This window comes from Podarcis liolepis, assembly GCF_965112155.1.
Source record: "Podarcis liolepis genome assembly, chromosome: 10".
Classification (NCBI taxonomy): domain Eukaryota; kingdom Metazoa; phylum Chordata; class Lepidosauria; order Squamata; family Lacertidae; genus Podarcis; species Podarcis liolepis.
In genome coordinates this window covers 28,025,304-28,044,306 of record NC_139562.1, presented here as the reverse complement: position 1 = coordinate 28,044,306, position 19,003 = coordinate 28,025,304, and the positions used below count along the sequence as shown (strand labels likewise).

At 44.4% G+C, this 19,003-nt stretch overlaps 1 protein-coding gene and 1 long non-coding RNA gene across 2 annotated transcripts; one reads left to right on the top strand and one right to left on the bottom strand.

The window, feature by feature from the left end:
- Window positions 1–622: 622 nt before the first annotated feature.
- On the bottom strand, window positions 623–6,284 carry LOC310687391. The gene is made up of 2 exons (XR_014516402.1): window positions 6,185–6,284; window positions 623–668 (listed from the first exon to the last, which is right to left on the bottom strand). It is a non-coding gene; the product is annotated as an uncharacterized lncRNA (long non-coding RNA).
- On the top strand, window positions 6,238–18,756 carry EIF3D (eukaryotic translation initiation factor 3 subunit D). Its single transcript, XM_083462340.1, has 15 exons — window positions 6,238–6,492; window positions 8,210–8,343; window positions 9,203–9,248; window positions 10,478–10,614; window positions 11,460–11,545; window positions 11,876–11,948; window positions 12,059–12,171; window positions 13,355–13,487; window positions 14,465–14,612; window positions 14,756–14,886; window positions 15,294–15,379; window positions 15,552–15,681; window positions 16,046–16,188; window positions 17,368–17,648; window positions 18,621–18,756. The coding sequence occupies exons 2-15, from the start codon at window positions 8,221–8,223 to the stop codon at window positions 18,632–18,634; spliced, it is 1,644 nt and encodes a 547-aa protein (XP_083318466.1). The 5' UTR covers window positions 6,238–6,492; window positions 8,210–8,220; the 3' UTR covers window positions 18,635–18,756.
- Window positions 18,757–19,003: the final 247 nt, after the last annotated feature.

Sequence of the window (19,003 nt, the reverse complement as noted above, 5' to 3'; positions counted from 1 at the left end):
CACTTCCAGCTCATTTATTAGATGCTGCTGAATGCCACAGTCTGAGAATCACAGGCGGGGAGAGTGTTGTCGCTCAGGTCCTGATTGTTGGGATTCTCTAAGGCATCTGCTTGGCTGCTATGAGAACAGGGTGTTAGACTAGATGAGTCTTTGGCCCGACCCAGCAGGACTCATCTTGTGATCTGAATATCAAGAAACATTCCAATAAAAGGATTCAAAGTGCTGGTTTTAATTTTTAAAGCCTTTCATGGTTTGGCAACTTGGAATCAAAAGGGCCATCTCTTTCCAAGTGTATTTACCCAAACCCTGAGTTTGTTCTTTGAGGGCTTTCTTCAAGTGCCCCCACCCCATGAGGGCCATTGGTCATAAGAAAAGGAGGCCTTTTCAGTAGTGGCTCCTCAGCTATGCCATCTTCATAAAGGCCCACCAGACGAACAGCTATTTTAGCACCTTTCCACTGCCTAGCAAGTCCCTTTTTCATGTTCTCAAGCCTCATGTTGTGGTTTTATACGGTTTTAGCTCGGTGGGTTTTATTCCTCTGCCCCAAGTTTTATTTTGATTTTGATGCTGCAATGTTTCTTTCATTCCATTCTCTGTTCCAATGTGATTTGTGATTTTCCCCCCCCTGGTCGTTTTGTTGTAATTCTGCTTTCCTTAATCCCTGCAAGCTCTCCAGAAACCTAAACCAGAAAAATACTATCATTGTTCAACCCAAATCTTCACACTCCACTGCATGTGTTGTTGTTGCTGCTGCTGCATTTAAATTCCACCTTTCCTCCAACGAGCTCAAAATGGCGTCTGTGGTTCTCCCTCTCCCCAATATATCCTTGCAACAATCCTGCGAGGTAGGTCAGGCTGAGAGACAGCGGCTGGTCCAGTGAGCTTCATGAGTGGGTGTCGAGTGGGGATTTGAACCCGGGTCCCAACTACACCACACTGGCTCACCAAATGTATTGCAGACTGCTGTGTTTATGAGGATCCACCCATGTCCTCACTCAAACCAAGTAGCTGGTGCTTGATTGGTTGGGAGAGAAGAGAGAGTAAAGGGAGGCTGTGATCCAAAAGTCTGAGAAGCATCTCAGGCCACTGTTGTCCTGATGCAGGAGTTAAAAGGGTCAAGAAAATGGAGTCACCTCTCTAGACAGGTCATTAGTTACATTAGTGAGGAGCTGGCAAAGACAAGCTATAAATAAAATATAGGAGAGGACTCTCCAGGGGCCTGTCAATCACAACAATTTGCGTCCTATTAATTATATCTAGATGCTGATATTCACTTCCACCAGCATCACCTTCCATTTAGAAGGAAGCAGCGCTCTCTGGTGGGAGTAGCTCACCGCTGCAGTTTAAGCCTGCCCAGTTCACAACCTCCATACTGAGAGAGAGAGAGAGAGAGAGAGAGAGAGAGAGAGAGAGAGGATATTAGAGGACAATCTTTGATCTTCAAACTCTCCACTGCAGCCAGCCTCCTTTATTTCAAAGAGGCTGGTGCCAGGGTAGTGCAGTTGTGGCTCAGGCTGATAATTTATTATCTGTGCTCTGGCAACATCACGGCACAGGTTGTTCCAGTCACACATCCGTGACATCCTTTCAATAAAAGCTCAATAAATGAGAGGTTTTAAAGGACTGCTTCTGGGCATTAGCATCAGAATGACAACACCAGAAGCCCAGAGACCAAAGGTTTTCACAGAGTGGGGTACCCAGCCCTCTAGGGGAGCTGAGGATAGCAGCACAAGGAGAGGGAATCCGCAGCTATTGAGGCGTTCTGCAGAAACAGAAAACTTGCAGCAGCAACAAAAATCTATACAGTGGCAAGGCAGAGGTGGAAGGGGATGGGGGGGGGAATCCCATGCTTGTGTGAGCAGAGTACATAACAGAGGCTGCAATCTTTTGCACAGGCTAATCAAAGCAGCTTTAAGAATGGAATTAGGCTGTGACAATCATATAATCATAAAATGCAGCCAGTTTATAGAAATTAAAACACGAGCTCTCAGCATTTTAAACAGAATAAAACACTAACCATTTATAACCAAAATTAAAGGGTTTCATGAGCTGGACATCAGGTTACACTGCTACAAAGACAAGCTGATAACAACACCTCAGAGGCCCTCTTAAAATGGAAAGCCTTGCGTCATTTTCTAAAAGCCTCTCTAGAAAAACTGTCCCAGAGATTGTTTAATAGCTAGACACCTATCACTTCCAAAGTCAGAGGAGCAGGGAGAGAGAGCACAGATTCCCCCAAAAATAATATCCATCAGGAGCATAAGAATAGGACCATAGCATCATTTAAAAATTCTATAGGTAGAAGAGAAGGTGAAATTCCTATAAAACTAAGCAAATATTTGAAAGACCTTGCTTCAGATCTCACATTATAATTTATTTTGAATCTTTCCTCCCTATCCCTCGAAAGCAAGTTAGAAGCAGATATTCAAACTTCATATGCAAAATGCCATTCTATATGTAAAGGTAAAGGTACAGGGACCCCTGACCGTTATGTCCAGTTGCAGACGCCTCTTGGGTTGCAGCGCTCATCTCACTTTACTAGCGCAGGGATTCGAACCGCCGACCTTCTGATCAGCAAGCCCTAGGCTCTGTGGTTTAACCCACAGGGCCACCTGTGTCCCTTCATATGCAAAATGCCATTCTATATGTGCACACCAACTATATTTCCATCTTATCAGCCCAAGGTAGATATTGCAGCTTTATATAGTTCTTTCACCATATGGAAATGAGTGTAAGCATTGAAGAGGAATTCAAAGCTGAGAAGTAGAATGGTAACCTGAACAAGTGTACCAAATTTCATCCTGCTATCTCAACGTCCAACCTAGACGAACAAAGAAATGGAGTGCCAAACAGGCTATTTAAACCAAAGGCAAGACACTCAAGCAATGAACACACAGCTGTTTAGGTCTTTTGATAAATCAGGTCTTTTGATAAACCATGTTGCATCTTCGTCTCCACTATCAAGAACCATCTCTCCTTCACATGATCTAAACAAGTTGCAACTAGCTCTTGAGTCACACTATTTGGATTCACAAAATCTCAGCCATTTCTATGAGACAGCCTTCTCCAATCAGATGTTTGCCAGATGTTTGGGAGCAACATCCATCATCCCTTGACCCATCAGCCCCGACCAGCATGGGCAATAGTTAGGGGCAATGGGGGTTGTAGTTCACAACATCTGGGGGGATCACATTGCATATCCATGACTGGTATAAGGCCCTAGTTCAGTGATTCTTAGAACATTTGGGAGAGGGGGTTAAAGCTCTATCAAATTGCTGGGGTTCATAGAACATACAAACACAGAAAGCTGTCTTATATCAACAGATATTATTAGTCCATCAAGCCTGGTATTGTCTATATTGACTCACAGTGGCTGTCCAAGATGTTAGATGGGGAGTCTCTCTCAGTCTTAACTGGAGATGCCAGAAATTGAACCTGGGACCTTCTGCATGCTCATACATTGCAAAGCATAAAGGTAAAGGTAAAGGTAAAGGGACCCCTGACTATTAGGTCCAGTCGTGGCCGACTCTGGGGTTGCGGCACTCATCTCACTTTATTGGCCGAGGGAGCCAGCGTACAGCTTCCAGCTCATGTGGCCAGCATGACTAAGCCGCTTCTGGCGAACCAGAGCAACACACGGAAACAACATCTATTGCAAAGCATAGATGTGGGCAAAAATGAATACCTAAAGCAGTTACATAATCATAGGGTATTTCAGCACTAATCCTGTTTAGCTGCTCCAGCTAGGCCCACCTCCCCAGATGCCAAAACACACACCAGCCACACACACCATTTGATGTGTAAGCAATGTCAGTCTGAAGTAAGCCTACACACACGCCAGTGAGGAGAAGGGGATCCCTTTACTGTTCAAGCAGTATATATGCCCGAAGAATCGGGATAGGATTAAATGAAAATACTCAAATATTGTGTCGCTTGGGGCAAAGGAGAAGTTGAAGCCCATTCTATTCAACATACATAAACCAATTACATTGGAAACGGAACCTTACACACAGGTAAAGGGACAGCGTCCACCACTACACCTGAGCACAGCAGGCTAACTTAAAGGGACACAATGTGATCCACCTGGCACACAGAGATCCAACAGAGAGATGGCCTGCCTTTGGTGGCATCATCCACACACAACAACATCTAGTGCTTGAGGGAGCCACTCCACTTTGCCTAATGACAAGGCCAGCACTGGGGAGGTCGAATTGTCCTTCACCAGAGGTAGCAAAATGTCTCGGAGCAGTCCTGATCCCACTGGTTTTTCCTTACTGCAGGGGTCACCATCTTTCTTAGGTCCAGAGGCACATTTGTATTTTTCAGCAAGTGCTGTGGGCACTACTCCTTCTAGTATCCTCTCCCTACTTGCCTGGATCAGTCCCCCTAACACAAACATAAAGTCATGTCGTAGCCAGGATTTTTGTTATGGGCGGCAGGACTTTTGTTAGGGGGGACAGAACCAATGTGATTTGTCAGTTAGTTTAGTATTCCTATTGTTTAACTTGATTGGGGAAGCAGCTGCCCCTTCCCCCCCCCCCGGCTACATCCATGCACAAAGTACACACACACACCTCATTTCCCTAAGGGATCTGGGTAAAAGAATTAATCAGAGCCTAGAAAAAGCACATCAAGGTTCTCAGACACAGCAGGTCTGGGACAGTCTTCTGCAAGAGGCTCTGGTCACCTCCTACAATTAGAAGAGACGGTGCTAGGTAACATGGGCCTTTGACTTAGTGGTGAAGAAACCTCATGATGCAGAAATTGATTACAAGTTCCTTGTTCATTTATACAAAAGTTCAAAACAGAGCTCAGTAAGAGACTAAGGTTGCAATCCTAACCCAGTACATTCAGTCAGATTTACTCCTAAATAAGACAAGGTTTGGGACGTGGGTGGCGCTGTGGGTTAAACCACAGAGCCTAGGACTCGCCGATCAGAAGGTCGGCAGTTCGAATCCCCACAACGGGGTGAGCTCCCGTTGCTCGGTCCCTGCTCCTGCCCACCTAGCAGTTTGAAAGCACATCAAAGTGCAAGTAGATAAATAGGTACCGCACTGGCGGGAAGGTAAACGCCGTTTCTGTGCGCTGCTTTGGTTCGCCAGAAGCGGCTTAGTCATGCTGGCCACATGACCTGCAAGCTGTCTGCAGACAAACGCCAGCTCCTCGGCCTATAGAGCTGCAACCCCAGAGTCGGTCACGACTGGACCTAATGGTCAGGGGTCCCTTTACCTTTTAAGACAAGGTTAGAATCACACGGTTAATCTTCTTAACCTGCTGATGGCTACCAATATGGGTGGCATTAGAAGATTAGTCAAATTCATGGAGAAGGCTAGCAATGTCTACTAGCCATGATAGCTATGCTCTCTACCTGTACTATTGGAGGCAGTATGCATTGGAATACCCGTTGCTGTGAAGCACAAGTGGAGAGTCGCTATTGCCCTTGGGTCCTGCTTTTAAGCTTCCCATTGAGACATCTGGCTGGCCACAGGATGCTGGACTGGATCAGGCTTTGGGCTGATCGCACAAGTTCTTCTCCTGCAACCTTCATAATAAGCTTTGGACTACCCCAGCAGCATTCTCTGGATGTATAGTTGATTGAGGGAGCCAGTGACAATGATAGGCAGCGCCAGAGAGGAAAGTAGCCTATACTATTTTTTTTATTTTAAAAAATACATGTATATATCACCCAAAATATGATCAGAATGAGAAAGAGCAGGAATCCTTCTATTTGCTCCCACAACATAATCATTCTCAAATCTGAGAATTCTCTCATGACTTCTGTGAGCAGTTCCCACTTCTAATTTGGGGATGAAAAATTAAGAAGAAATCCAAACCAGTCCAAACCAGAAATCTGTGCTAAAATGATAAGCGTTAGCACCCATTTTCACTGCTGTAAATATCGTCACTTGCAGCACAATTCCAGGTGTGTCTACTTGCCTTGGAGCGGATCTTTATAAACTACTAAAATTACAAAGTGCTGTGAGGGTGAACAATAAAAAAAATGCAGCAAATTAAAGAAAGACCCACCAAACTCAATACTTCTGAGTAGGCACGCACAGGATTGCACTGCCAAATTGGATTGTCTCAAAAAAAAATAATCATTTATTTAGCACTGCACTGACATCCGACATTATTAGATTTCTCCCTCTCTTTGTGCAAATATGAACCAGACAACTGAGAATACCACTTCGCGTATCTAAGGAAGTGAGCTCTATAGCCCACGACAGCTTGTGCCACATCAGTACATCCGCTTAGCCTACTATGGGGAAACAGAGCGCTCGGCTTCCTTTGCCGACCGCAAGGCAGACGAATCCCTTCTACGCTTTTACGGCGTTTCTGGCGTCGCGGCGTGATGACGCCACAGCAGTGCACCCGGACCGGAAGTGGGAGCTAGCTGCAAAACTTCTGTGCTCCTGAGGGCCGCGCTTCGTAGCTTGGACGCCCCACCGGGGCCGAATCCGTCGCCATCGGGTCCTTCCTTGGTCCGTACAGGTGAGAGATGAGTCTGGAGCTGGTCCAGGAGCCTCGGCGACGAAGGATGCCGGCATCTTTCTCTCCCCCGCCCCGGCCTTCAGCACGTTTCGTCGGTCTGCACCGTGTCCGGATGCAGGACGGGCCCTCGGAACAGGCCCTTTCGAACAAATGCTGGGTTCATTGTCGGGGCTGTCGCCTCTTTCGTGCACCGCCTGCCGTTATTCATCATACCTAGAGAACGCTTTGCCCCGCTGAAGGGCTCGGGCCTAGTTTCTGGCGACCATCTCTGCCGCTGTCATCTCTTTGGTGGGGGGGGGGGGGAAGGCCTGCGGGCGGAAGGGTGGGTTGCCCTACCTGGTTCGCCCCACCAGGAGCCCTGCAAGCAAGACGCTGTGTTCAGGGCTGATCTCCCTCCCCCTCCCTTTATCTCTTCTCTCCATCTCTTTCACACACACCCATTCTCAGGGGTTGAATACCTCATGAAGCTCTCAGTCTAGAAGTGGGGAAAGCAGAATGACATACGTTTCTAGTACTGTATCTAGAAACTAGGCTCTTTATCATAACTGAAATGACTTTAAAAACCTTTTTATTTTAGACATAGCAAGGTTTTTTATTATTCACTTGCTGCCTGTGTGTAGAGAGCACAAATAGTACAGGTCTGTGTGACCTAGTTTTAGAATAGTTGGTGTGACTTAGGACAGCCATACTGGCTGAGTCTGGTGGGAGTTGTAGGCCAAAACGTTTGGAGGGCACCAGGTTGGCAAAGGCTGGGCTAGATGTCACTTAGCTGGCTTGTAAATAAGCCCACACATGAAAGCTCATACCAATAACAAACTTAGTTGGTATCTAAGGTGCTACTAGAATGATTTTTTTAATTTTGTTTCGACTACGGCAGACCAACACGGCTACCTACCTGTATTTTTTGAGAGAGCCAATCTGCAACCAGTTTTTCATCTTTGGATGTAGAAAGAGAGCATGGGTATAATTATATATAAATACAGCTAACAGTCATTTGCTAATAAGGCACAACTATGGTGAAAACCATGTAGTCAGCGCTTCGTGAATTTTATTTATTAAATTTTTATACCGCCCTTCATCCGTAGATCTCAGGGCAGTTCACAACATAAAAATACGAAACATAAAAATACAAGATAGCAAAACGAAAACACAAACCAATAAACCCACTCCCTAAATAGGCATATGAATATGTTGAGAACAGCTTTGTTATTTAAGCAGTAGCCTGGCGGCAATAAACTACAGTACAGGACTTCAATAGAAGTACTTCATTCCCAGTGTGTATATGTCAGTCAGTAATTTTAAGGATGTGACTGGAAGGCCTGGCCTTTTTTAAAAAAAAAACAAAAAAACCTGTGTGTGTCTCTTGTTTCCTTAAAAACAAGTACAGGTCAAACCTTGGTTCTCAAACGGCTCCATTTTCAAACATTTCAACTTCGAACACTGAAAACCCAGAAGTAAGTGCTCTGGTTTTTGAACATTTTTTGGAACCTGAATGTTCCGTGGCTTACACTTGACTGCAAGAAGCTCTTGCAACCAATCAGAAGCTGCGCCTTGGTTGTCGAACATTTTCGGAAGTTGAATGGTCTTCCGGAACAGATTACGTTTGACAACTGAGGTTTGACTGTATTTGCTGATCCTACTATTCGAATAAGCACTATTGTTTTATAGTTACTTGATCCCCTTATTCTCTTCCCCCTCCCATCTCCTTTCTCACTAGAATTATAGAAGATGGCAAAGTTCCTGGCTCCCGTGATCCAGGATAATCCCTCAGGATGGGGTCCATGTGCTGTTCCAGAGCAGTTCAAAGATATGCCTTACCAGCCCTTCAGCAAAGGAGATCGGCTGGGAAAGGTACTTCTTCACACACCCTTGCACAGAAATTTCTATTAACTGCTTTTGTACATTGTCTAGGCTGATGTTTTCCATTAAGGGCTAGATTTTGAAAGGCACTCTTACCATGTGCTTCAGGAGCCCAGTTCCTACAGTACTACTTACAGGGCAAAAAGACCATGAGTGAAATTGTCCTAAGTCTTTCAGGGAGTGAATTTTTGGAACATCATTTTGGTCCCTATTGGGCTTCACAGAATTATAGCTGAGATGTACAGTTCATCTCAGTGCTGGATTGTGTTGGCTTACATTACATTGCCTGGTTAAAAATGGAATCTGAATCATGAATCATTGGCAAGCTCTGACCTAATGTGTTTCATGACATAGGATGGCGTTAAGGCATACAGGTCCGGACCTGGGGGGAAATTTGGCTAATAATTATCTTAAGACAATTCCAGTTTCCTAGCCCTTCAGGGCATTATAGCAGTGTAATGGATGGTGCAGGTGTTTGCCATAGTATATTCCCTGTAAGGATGGGTAGCTGCCATATAGAGAATGTCTGCTTCCATTTTCTACCAATCTCCACAACTGTTTAGCAAGAGCATGAGAGACTTTCTAGTGGGATTCCAGCAGATTGCAAAATAAGCAATTCTGCATGTTACAGCTAAGTTGTGGACAGCACACAAACACCGGCCAGGGTCATGTGTACATCAGCTCATTATCTCTCCCCAAGTAAAGATCTTGATGTCTTAATATTTTGAGTACACTCAGAAACTTAGCTGGCTGGAGAAACGATCTTTGAGATTCTGTTGAAAATCCTTTGAATGAGTTTGTGGCATGCGTGAAAGCAGCCTTATTTCCTCATTGTTTTTATTTTGACCAGGTTGCAGACTGGACAGGAGCTACTTACCAGGATAAGCGATATACGAGTAAGTATGATGGTGATTGCTCTTGTTTGATATATTTCATATGGAAGATCAGGTTATAATAAGGTGCCAGTGAGCACAGTATATGAAGTTGGCATTACATTGGCTGAAGAGGCTTCGTTATTGGCTTAGGGCAAATTATGATGGTGATGATTTATACCCTGCCCATCTGGCTGGGTTTCCCCAGCCGCTCTGGGCGGCTTCCAGCAGAATATTAAAATACAATGATTCATCAAATATTAAAAGCTTCCCTAAACAGGGCTGCCTTCAGGTGTCTTCTAAAAGTTGTGTAGTTTTTTATTTCCTTGACATCTGATGGGAAGGCATTCCACAGGGCAGGTGCCACTACCGAGAAGGCCCTCGGCGCTGGATCTCAGTGTCCGGGCAGAACGATGGGGGTGGAGACACTCCTTCAGGATTGTTGTCTTTTGACCAATATCTATACAATAAGAATACTGAAGCTGAACTTCCAGGAGATGTCCTTTATAGTTTCTCCTGCATTTCATTTCATTACAAGACAGAATTGCATTGAACGTAAGCTTTTCTGCATTCCTCTAATTCCTTCACTGCTTATAGGGGTTCCCAATGTTTTTGGGCTGGTGGGCACATTTGGAATTTTGAGAGAGTGCAGTTGGCACCAGTCACAAAGTGGCTGCTGTTGGGGTGTGGCATAACACGAAACGGCTGCCACATCTGAAAGGGCAGAAAAAGAGGCAAGTTCACAAAATCCACTATGAATTTTTATGGGGATATTTATTGATTTGTCCATGGGTGCCATAAGAGATACTTTGCATGCATACTGTCATCCATAGGCTCTACACTGTGCAACCTCTGGCTTGCAACATTAAGACCTACTCTCCCTAAACAAATTTCTGCTGCCTGTATCAAATAGTAGTTTTGGAATTTGGTAATGCAACCACTGGTGCAGTTGCATATCAACACTACAGATAAGCAGAATACTAGGGCACATCGTGTTTCTGCACTGATTACAGCAGTAGTGGAGCTTCTTTTTTGGAACTTTACAAGAGGAAATCTCCATCTTGTTTTGAGATCAGCCATGGTATTTACCATTGGGCAAAGGAGCACGACTGTATCACATCCATTGTTCTTAGCAGTTACACAAAGATAATTCTGCTTCAGCTCCTATTTGAAAGTAGGACGGTTCTAGTTCTTTGTCTTCTAGGAAATCCCAGTCTTGCACTCTAAGATGACTGAGACAATTGTCTTCCCAGATAAATATTCATCCCAGTTTGGTGGAGGAAGCCAGTATGCTTATTTCCATGAGGAAGATGAAACCAGTTTCCAACTGGTGGACACGGCACGGACACAAAAGACAGCTTACCAGAGGAATCGCATGAGGTTTGCACAGGTATGATGTGGCTTGATTGAAGAGATTAGACTTGAGCCATATAGCTAGTCTGTCCCAATTGATATTCTGAGGGGAAAGAGACAGATTGAGGAGGGAACAGACAACCTTCCCCTTAATCTGGTATGGGGAACCTGCGGTCCTGCTGTCCTTGTTGCACTATAACTCTAGTAGCTAACATGTCTCTCCCCTGTCCTGTCTCCACTCCCAGCTGATATGCCCTGTAGTCAGGTATGATAAGAGATGTAGTCCAGTAATACCTAGAGGGCCAAAGACCCGTGGTCTACTGCTTCCATCATCACTAACCATGCTGGCTGAGAGCTGGAATCAAAACAAGATTGCAGAAGGGGAGCACAGGTTCCCCATCCCTGTCATTAATGGACAGTCTCATGGGATTTTGAAGATGTATCCCCTCCCATTCCCCAGTCATTGATAACTATCTTTTTCAAACAAGCTGTTGCAAGTTTGAGACTTCTTGTGGTTTTTCATTTTTGTTGTTCTTAGGCTGGAATGTGTATGGCTATCAAGTAGTGATCCCCCCCCTTTTTTTTTTTTTTAGGTTTTGGTGACACACTAGCTTATTATGCCTCCCAGGAACACTTAGTGGTGCTTTTCACAGCATATCTCAGGAATGGGGACGGTCATCAAGATGTTGTTGAACTACAACTCCCCTCACCATTGGCCATACTGGCTGGGGCTGACGGGACTTGCAGTCCAGCCACATAAGGAAGGGCCACAGGTTCCCCACACCTAGTGTAACTCGTGCATTACAGTGAATATTGGGCAGAAATCCTTTGCAGGATTGATTGCTAGGTAGGCCCTTTGATTCCATGCTGTCTCGCTTTCAGAGAAACCTCCGGAGAGATAAGGACCGCCGGAACATCCTTCAGTTTAACATGCAGACGCTCCCTAAAAGTGCCAAGCAGAAGGAGAGGTAAGCTTGCTGTGTTTGTGGGAGAACATACAATTTAGAAATTGTCAAGCAGAGCTAGTTTCATCAAACTGATTGAATCTCTTGAAAAAGCAAATTGCTTACTAAATTTCCCAGACTCTGCTGTCACATATTTTAAATTTTTATTACTGTTGCATGGATTGTGAAATTGCATCTTATTGGTTGTTTAGCAACTCTGACCCAAGAGATCAGAAAACCCTTTTATAGTTAGCCATTCATGTTCCAGTTTCTCTACTCTGGAAAAAGGGTTTGGGATCAGCAGGCTCCTTTGCCTTGATGGTAAAGTTTTCTGACAGTTTTCTGTCATTTCAGAGATAGACTGCGTCTCCAAAAGAAGTTTCAGAAGCAGTTTGGAGTGAGACAAAAATGGGACCAAAAATCTCAGGTAAACCTCTTTCTCTTTGGCTGCCTGTCTTTCCCCTCACACTTTCACCTTTTGTTCCCATTTTACACACTGATGTGTTGCCTCTTCTATTTATTCTATCTGCATGGCAGAAACCCCGTGACTCCTCTGTTGAAGTTCGCAGTGATTGGGAGGTGAAGGAGGAAATGGATTTCCCTAGGTTGATGAAGATGCGATATTTGGAGGTGTCAGACCCTCAGGACATGTAAGTCTCTTGAGACAGCTGAAGGTTTGGGGCCAACAATTTGTATCTTTTTTTAAAAGAAGAAAAAAAACAGCCTCCAAGTAGTTTAACTAATACAGTATGCTTATTTCTTGATACAAGACACAAACTGTGATTAGATGTCAGGACAACCTAAACCAGAATTACTGCCTTGCTGGGCATTGTAACTTTCTGTATTCTTTCTGAGTACTGATGTCAGGGAACTGCCATCAGTGCCGGAGGGAGAGAGCAAAATCCAGAGGGATTCCAGAGAGCGTCCAGGGATCGGGAGAAGCAGCCCATCTTCTGGGGAAGAGAATCAGTGTAGCACCAGTGGAGAAGGGGGGCAGATGGGGGAAGCGGCGAGGCGGTCCCATGACTCCTTGCCTGGGACCAGCGGGGAGAGTAGGGGTCCTCCGCTGCCCACGCCCTCCTTGCGCAGAAAGCTTTCGCGCAGAGAGAGTAGGAGGAGACTAGGCGTCAAAGAGCTTCTTTGCTGGAAGAAGTTTAAGAAACGCCCACTGACGGATTCTGCCAGCGATTGAGTCAGCCACGGGTGAGTGGCTGTCTGGACAGAAAAGGTTCACTTTGGCAACCCAGCCAGGTGTTTGCACCTAGCCAGGAAGATAAGCACCGGCTTACGCACGAGCAACCCCTAGAACCATTACAACTGACAACGGGACATAAAATGACTTTTGGTTAACAAGGCCTGAATTATCCCTGACTTTCAATATGAGCAGGAATATATGACTGGTTGTTAGGATCTGGAGCTTGTCAATGAATCTGGTTTAGAGCTCGGGATTTCATGGCAAGGATGCACATGACGACTCCCTTATCTGACTGGGTTGCCCCAGCCACTCTGGGCGGCTTCCCTGACCTAGTGCCATCTACTTTGTTGGACTCCAGATCCTATTAGCTAGCACAGAGAGAGTGGTCAGGGGTGATCAGAGTTGTCCTCCAAAATATCTGGAGGGCATCATTTAGGGAAGGATGCTTTAAAATGTGACGTTGCTGCTTATAGAGGTTGACAGATCAGAGGAGAGGCATTGAACCTTAAAGGTGCCATGGGATCTTAATGATCCTTGGGTTTCTTTTTCATGAGTATTTCTGAACCCATTAGTCCACTTTTTATTATCCTTTGTTCTTGAGAGTACAAATCATGATCATCTTTTCTTTGTACCTGCAGAGAGTGCTGTGGGGCCCTGGAATACTATGACAAAGCCTTTGACCGCATCACCACAAGAAATGAAAAGACCCTTCGTAGCATCAAGCGCATCTTCCATACTGTAACTACTACCGATGATCCAGTCATTCGCAAGGTATAATATGCCTCTGTAGTTTGTCCTATACATGGCTGTTAAAATACCTCAGTTTAAAAAGGGAGGGCTTGTTTGCTTGTAACTTCAGATACCTTTCTTACTAAGTCATTAAAAATGGTACTGCACTGGGCAAGGCAGGTTAGTCTAATGAAATATTGCTTAGTAAGTCTGAGACTAGAAATTGCAGCCAGACATACTGGACTAGAGAAGAGTGTGTCCTGTTGACCGTGCAAAGAGCGGGGGAGGCAAGGAGATCTTCATAGCTTTGGCACACAGTGGAATTCCCTTTTCTGGAAACTCCTTAAAGCCCAAGTCAGAGCATCTTCCAAAAGTGTTGCAGGACATTTCTCTTTGAGCTAGCTCTTAGTATTGAGGAGTTTCCTATTTATTGTGCTTGGGGTGGTGGAGCTAGTGGGTTGGATGTGAGAGTTTTCAGAGAGGCTTTATATGTTTTGCAATTTGCTGTGGAGCTTGGAAATATGCTAGGACAAAACCCAGCTAAATAATAAATGAGGCAAGTGGAAGTGTTTACTTCTTATGTTTCTGCTCATCTACCAAAGTTCTTAACTTTGAGGGGAGTAAGTTTTTGGCTTAAGGATAGAATTGACGTGCAGGAGAGCAGATCTCATCCTTGCATTTATTGGGACTCTTCTGTCTGCCTTCCCTTGGATTTTAATTGCTGGAAAATGGGATGCAAATGCCATTGGTAATCTATGAGAGCATGGTTTTGACAACATCATCTACAGCAGGGATGGGAAACCTGTGGCCCTCCAGATTCTGTTGGGGTACATTTCCTATCAACCTTGGCAACTGGCCATGCTGGCTGGACTTAATGGGAGTTGGAATCACAGGTTCCCTACCCCTGTGCCTCAGAGAGCAGATAATCCTACAGATATAACTTTGGAGGGTGGTACAGCCTATATTAGTTTGCTTGTACGATTCCTGCTCTCATCCATATGACTTTTCTTTATGCACAGTTGGCCAAGACTCAGGGGAATGTATTTGCTACAGATGCCATCCTAGCTACCCTCATGGCTTGCACTCGTTCTGTATATTCCTGGGACATCATTGTCCAAAGAGTTGGATCCAAACTCTTCTTTGACAAGAGGGACAATTCTGATTTTGGTGAGTGTTTTTGTATATACATTACAAAACTGAAACGGGACAGGTGGTGGCTGGGAATGGAATGATTGGGGAAGTGAATCTTTTAGAGTTATCTCTTGGGGCAAACCTTCTGAACTTCCATTTATGTTTGGCTATATCCTCAGACCTCCTGACCGTGAGTGAGACTGCTAATGAACCACCACAGGATGAGGGCAACTCCTTCAATTCACCCCGCAACCTTGCTATGGAAGCCACCTACATCAACCACAACTTCTCCCAGCAATGTCTGAGAATGGTAAGATTGAAAGGGGTAATGGATTTTACCTCTGCAGAGAATTTCAGAAAGAAATTGACTAAGGTCACTTAGAACTTCCTGCTGATGTGGGAGTGATCTGTCACCAAGCAGAAAGAAGATAACATCCATCTATTTTCTGTTTTATAGGGCCTCCAGATAGAGTTGTATGGCTGTTGGGAGGTTCCACAGAATACTCCTGGTGGGGGAAGTGTCTTGCTAGTAAACAGGATACCACATCAAAGCCATGTTTTTGAAAAATTCGAGGAAGGGCTAGGTAGCAAGACAGTGGCTAATGTTTCTCAAACCAGAGTACTGGAAGCTTCCCATGTCTTAAGGCAGCCATGACTCTCCTGACCATGTAATCTGATGTCATTGATAAAAGTTTTTGCATGTGTGTGTCTTTACAGGGGAAAGAAAAATACACATTTCCCAATCCAAACCCATTTGTGGAAGATGATATGGATAAGAATGAGGTGGCTTCTGTTGCATACCGGTAAGTTGTTGCTTCTGACACATGAATAGACCTTGGGAGTTCACAGTACCTCAAGGTGTGGTTTGCAAACTTGTTGCAGCTTCCATGAAAATTCCCATTGCTGCCACCTGTATATACTGCGCTCACGTGGATTTTTTGTTATAAGGTTGCTGACAAGCATTTTTGGTTGTAGGTACCGGAGATGGAAGCTGGGAGATGACATAGACCTGATAGTACGCTGTGAACACGATGGAGTGATGACTGGAGCCAATGGAGAAGTATCTTTCATCAACACAAAAACACTGAATGAATGGGATTCAAGGGTAAGAAAAAGCAGATAATATGTAGGCTCTTCTGTGTGGACATCATTTGTTTCCACTGGCCTGTCTCTTTAACTGTGGCATAGTTTATTCTTGGAATTCCCTCTCCCTCATCCCATCCAATTAAAGGGAGTCAAGTAAAGTACTGACTTCTTGCTTCTTTGGTCAATGCTGGAAAAAGATCTGTAGGTCCCCACTAATTGAATTTCTGCCACATTAGGTAGGAGTGGGTTCCTCCTTTCCAGCATTACAAATAATTTTGAAATCAGTTGCATGAACTCTTCAACTTCGTAGCCAGATCCTGACTTGGCACAGTGTGCCATAATTGATGCTGTGTACAATCCTAATCCTTTCTTAATTTTTCTAGCATTGTAATGGAGTGGACTGGCGTCAGAAACTGGACTCCCAGAGAGGAGCTGTGATTGCCACTGAGCTGAAAAACAACAGCTACAAACTTGCTCGCTGGACATGTTGTGCACTGCTGGCTGGATCAGAGTATCTTAAACTGGGGTGAGAGAATACAGTGTGGATAGTTTTTTGTTTGTTTGTTTTAGTCTTGGGTGTACTACAAGAGGGGAAAAGGTTTAGGGGGGACAAGCCAGCTCTTTTAAAATTTAATACATTGTGACATTTTACTGATGTGTTTACATTATTCACCTCTTTGAGGTGGCATATACAGTGGACCCTCCAGATACGAACTTAATTTGTCCCAGGGGTCCATACTTACTCAGAGAAGTCCACATCCGGAGGTGCCACTTCTGAGCACGCCACAAAACCCGGAAGTATACAGTTCCGGGTTTGCTGCGTTCGTAACTCGAAATTATGTTACTCAAAGGTAACGTAACCCAAGGTACCATTGTAATAAATACTTTAAATATTTATTCTAAGCTCTAAATATTCTGAGCTCTAAAACTTGGCCAGCACCTCTTCGTATTGAGAATTCTCTGCTAATAGCTTGGGATATAGCTGGCCCTTGTCCAGACTCAGCTATACAGCTGCAAATAAAACGTTTTAAGTGCAATATACAATGTGACACTAGATGACGATTGTAAGCCTTATGGAGAATTCAATGTATTTTAAAAAATGCTTTTAAAAAAAAAAACATTTTCAGAACGGTTTCTATATGTGTGTAGATTCAACCTCCGTCTCTGTCTTAACTCCTGGACTAAGTGCGTCCTTTACCTCTTGGAAGGGGCTAACAAATAGGTTCTTTTCTAGATTAAAAATTACTGAGATGGGTCTTTGACACTTTAATAATATTTAACATTTGTCAAGAGCTTGTGTGCATTTTCTAGTCGTAATCCTTATAACAACCCAGTAAAGGACCCCAGGATGGTTAAGTCCACTCAAAGGCGACTGTGGGGTTGCGGTGCTCATCTCGTTTTCAGGCCGAGGGAGCCGGCATTTGTCCACAGACAGCTTTCCAGGTTATGTGGCCAGCATGACTAAGCCGCTGTAAGGCAAGTCAGGCAGGAAGACCAAAAGCAACGTTCCTAAAGGAAGGTCACCTAGTGAGTTCAGAGTCAAGATTCAAACCCTGATTTGTAGCTCAGTCTCTTTAACCACTGCACCACACCAGTCGTCTTACTTAAATTGTTTAGCCTGCTATTCTTTTTTAGTCCTACTGTAGCTGGTGGGCTGGACTACAGCTTCGCACTTTCTAAGTCTTCTTTTCTCCCTTCTTGTCAGGTATGTTTCCCGGTACCATGTGAAAGACTCTGCACGCCATGTGATCCTGGGCACCCAGCAGTTCAAACCTAATGAATTCGCCAGCCAAATTAATCTAAGCATGGAAAATGCCTGGGGCATCCTGCGCTGTGTCATTGACATCTGCATGAAACTGGATGAGGGCAAGTACCTCATCTTGAAAGACCCCAACAAGCAAGTCATCCGTATCTACAGCCTGCCAGATGGCACTTTCAGCTCTGATGAAGATGATGATGACGACGATGAAGAGGAAGAAGAGGAAGGTAATAAGAGTTTCACATGCCTTCTAGCTAAGCTTAGGCCTGAAACGACAAGTTTCTGGTCTTGCAACTCTTACGTTGGAAGAAGCTTGTGTGCTGGGAGGATAGCTTTCATTCTTCTGCAATCTGTCATCATTTTGTCCAGATATAGCCACAGGAGAGTGCAGTGCAGCTTTCCCCCAACTTGGAGCCCTCCAGACACATTGGACAACAGCTCCCATCCACCCCATCCAGCACAGCTCTGCTGACTGAAGCCGATAGGGGCTGTAGTCCAAAACATTAGGGGAGGCAGCAGGTTAGGAAGGGCAAGCCCATAAGTCAGGTGTATATGGGTGCCATTAACTCATAGGAAAAACCAGTCAGAGCCAACGGTGAGTAGAACCAAAACGGGCAGAATTTGCATGCAGTGTTGCAGGATTCTGTAGCATGCTGTCTATGCACCAGCCTATTCCTCTCTGTGTCACGTCGCTAGTTGCCATCTGGTTTGCATCATAACTACAGATAAGATGGTGACCAGTAGTACATGCCACAGGAGTGATATAATGTGGATCTGAGCAGAATTTAAGTATGGCATATAGTTAACATTGATAAAGTGTTGACATGTTTATGTTGGGGAGACCAATACCAGCTTACGGATTTTGTATGTTCCCTAGGATTCAGCTTTCTGTTTTACTTTTCAAACTGTGGCTGTACACAAGGCTACATTACAGATTGTCAGTTTCTTATTCTTGCTTACAAACCACAAATTTTCTTTACAAAGCCAGAGGTATCTGATTGGTCACTGTGATCCAGCAAGCTCTTATGTTCTTAACATTGCTTGGAGTTCAATACTTGTGTTGTCTCTAAAGTTTAGATCAACTAAGGATTGTGTGGAAAGGAGAGCAGATGTTGTGGCCATGCTTATTTGTTCCGTGGTGTTTGCTTTTGCTTGGGATGGCAGCAAATGCGCCATTGAAACTTCTGTTTATTTTTCAGAGGAAGAGACCTGAACATTGCAGCCAGACAGCAGCAGCAACTGCAGCTTGAAGGCACAGCCAACATCTTTGTTCTTGGTGGACGGATCAGAATTGAATCTCATAGAACCTAAGGAATAAAAAAGAATAATCTTAAAGCATTATCCTTTTTGTATAATTAATATGTGTAGTGGGATTGCCCCTAAACAAATTTGGAAAAGAAAATATTTTATGATTACCTGATCAGCCTTGTCCACTCTAAGGCTGATGTGTAGCAGAATCATCTGATTCAGTGTCCCCTGGACTGAACAACTTCACTCCGCAAGTGTGTAAATAAATGTTTCAATAGTCGCTTATGGGGGAATTCGAGAGAGTATAGAAAACTAGCATGCCATAGAGAAACCT